The sequence below is a fragment of the Octodon degus genome, unplaced genomic scaffold, assembly GCF_000260255.1.
Source record: "Octodon degus isolate 3935 unplaced genomic scaffold, OctDeg1.0 scaffold00226, whole genome shotgun sequence".
Taxonomy (NCBI): domain Eukaryota; kingdom Metazoa; phylum Chordata; class Mammalia; order Rodentia; family Octodontidae; genus Octodon; species Octodon degus.
The window spans coordinates 2,457,992-2,460,708 of NW_004524802.1; the positions used below are offsets into that span (position 1 = coordinate 2,457,992).

Consider the following 2,717-nt stretch of genomic DNA (forward strand, 5'->3'; position numbering starts at 1 on the left):
ACACACACACACACACACACACACTAAATAAATAAATAAATGTTAAAAAAAAAAAAAATCAGTAGGCCACATCAGGCAAAGTGGTACTCCCAGCCACATGGGAGGCAAAGGCAGGAGGGCTACAAGTTGGAGACCAGCCTGCACATCTTAGTGAGACACTGTATCACGTAGAATGTGAAAAAGGCTGGGCTGGGCACGGAGCTCAGTGTTCCCTAGAGGGGCTGAGTACTGGTAGCCCACAGACAAAGAAAACAAAAAGAGAGGGATGAAGCGCACACCTCACGTAAGACAGAGGTCCTGGTCACACAGAGGAACAGTTTTCAGGACACTAATGGGTAAAGGCCCAGCTGGTGCTCTGGTAACTCACAAGGCATGATGGGATCGGCTTGAGCTGTGAGCCCTTGGGCAAAGAGGGGGTAACATGGCGGGCACAGGGGTACAGGCAGAGTTGTGGCAGGAGCCCAGACGAAGGCTAGGTGTGGTGGGCAGCCCAGGCCCTTAGCCCCAGTGGTGTGTGGACTCAGTGTAGGGACAGCACACCCTGGCCACAGGCCCTGGCCACCCTCACCTGTCCTGGAAGAGACGCAGGGCTTCGTGCGCCCAGATCCGGATGAGGCCCTCCACAGGCAGCGTCTCCAGGGGCCTCAGGGCTTCGAAGATGCCCCTCACCCACCTGGTCATCTCCCGGGGCGAGTAGATGTAGTGCGGCTGCGTGTCCTGAGTGAACCTTTCCTGTGGGACGGGAGGCGGGACTGCCCTCAGACAGAGAAGTCACGCGGGCAGCGGTGCTGCGCAGTGTGCTAGAGGAGCCAGGCACGGGTACGCATTACTCCGAGCGCCCGGGGAGGCTGAAGCAGGGGGCCCACAAGCGGGAAGACAGCCTGAACAGCTCAGGGAGACCCTGTCTCAAAAATGTAAAAAAACAGGTGGAGTTCTCGTCTCAGGCTCTACAGCGTGGGATACAGGCACTGGCTGCCACATCCCCTGCCACAGCCAGCCTGGTGCAAGTGGGCAAACGTGCAGCTGTCACACACAGCAGGCAGCCAGAGCGGTGTGCAGCTCGAAGTGTGTGCGTCCTCCAGATGCTGCCAAGCACGGCCCACGCTGCTAGTGGGCCAGCCAGCAGACCCGTGCCCAGGCGAGCGGCTCTGACGCCTCCTGAGGGCACTCACCTGGGACATGGTGTAGAACTCCACCATGGCGGCTGTGAGCGGCTCAGCGTAGGTTCGTAGTGACGGGATGAGCCTCAGCATGGCGCGGTTGAAGGTGCCGTAGATCTGCGTCAGGGAGGCGGGCCCCGGGTAGTCCACATAGACAACGGGCACGTGCCGCAGGAACCTGAATGGGGACAGTGGCTCAACACTCCTTCCCAAGGCAGGGTCTCACTATGTAGTTCGAACTGGCCTGGAACTTGCAGCTCCAGCTGGCCTCAAACTTGGGGCAACCATACCTACCTCAGCCTCCTGAGTGCTGGGACTAGGTATGCGCCACCAGGTCTAGCTCAATGCTTGGCTTTTAACTTGTCTCCCTTATGTGGCTACAATGTTGTGTGTAACTTGAAGGGAGCCCAGCAAGAGCGCTGTCACTCTATCACTCATGCTACAGTGCAGCCAGAGAGCCTTGGAGCTGTGCTACCTGTGCGAAAGGGGCTTCCTGCCGGGGTCGGTGGGTGGGTTGCAGGCCCCAACGAACTGGATCCGCTCTAGCTTCACCCATGTCTGGTCTGAGGTACGGTAAAAGCCTCCATGCTCCACCATCTGTGGGAAGGGGCAAGTGGCATGTCAGGAGCAAGACATGAGCTGGGGGCTGAGGGAAGAGAGCCAGGGACAAAGCTGACCTGTCTGATGAAGGATATGACCCTCTGGGTCCCATATTTGTCCATGTCCGGCAGGTTGATCTCGTCGCAGAACAATACCAGCCATTTGCCCAGCTGCACAGGGGCCAGGACGACCCCGTTGGGCGTGCGCCTGTACTCACAGTAGTGGTCGAAGGTCTTCAGAAGCAGCTCTGGGGTGGTGGCACTGGAGAAGTTGAGGCCCACGACCTTCGGAGGGAAGTGAGGTTAACGAAGAGCCAGTCTGTGCTGCAGCTGGCAAGCCCCACAATTCCCCATCTCCTGTCCGGCTCCATTACCTCCATGTCAGGCAAGGCACGCAGGGCGCTGAAGAGCGTCATGGTCTTGCCTGACCCAGGAGGGCCACACAGGACCAGCGGCTTGTGCTCGGCCAGCCAAGTGTACAGCAGGGCCTCGTGTCGGACCGTGTCCAGAGTCGGCACAACAACATCTGGGGCTGCGACCTTGTGTGTCTCCACCTCGATCTGAGGCACCTTGGCCTGCCATGGGGCCCACTCTCCGCTGATGGACACCTGCAGCCAGGGACACAAGCCAGTCACCTGTGGCCCCTGGCAAGACCTGTGTGGCAAGCTAAAGAAAGGCCCTGGAGGACCAGGGAGACAGCTCAACAGACTAAGTGCCTGCTTAGGAAGGCACAGGACCGGGGCTACGATCCCTGGCCTTGCCACCGGCCCCACTCCTGGGTGCACTGAGCTAGCCACTGAGACTAGGTGTGGTGGCATGAGCCTGTTATCCCAACGCTAGGGAAGCTACAAATAGGATCACTACAAGTATGAGCTGTGCAGTGAGACCTTGTACCAAATACACTACAAGTATGAGCTGTGGGTAGAGACCTTGTACCAAATACACTGCAAGTATGAGC

The 2,717-nt window shown here is 58.4% G+C and overlaps 1 protein-coding gene across 1 annotated transcript in view; it reads right to left on the minus strand.

The window, feature by feature from the left end:
• The window catches only part of Dync1h1 (dynein cytoplasmic 1 heavy chain 1), a 73,853-nt gene that overhangs the window by 19,637 nt on the left and 51,499 nt on the right, over nucleotides 1-2,717 (minus strand). Inside the window, exons 38-42 of the mRNA XM_004645405.2 lie at nucleotides 2,134-2,367; nucleotides 1,838-2,044; nucleotides 1,636-1,757; nucleotides 1,173-1,338; nucleotides 569-732 (exon numbers count right to left, since the gene is read on the minus strand). Coding sequence (XP_004645462.1) covers nucleotides 569-732; nucleotides 1,173-1,338; nucleotides 1,636-1,757; nucleotides 1,838-2,044; nucleotides 2,134-2,367 — 893 coding nt within the window. The remainder of the gene's footprint in view (nucleotides 1-568; nucleotides 733-1,172; nucleotides 1,339-1,635; nucleotides 1,758-1,837; nucleotides 2,045-2,133; nucleotides 2,368-2,717) is intronic.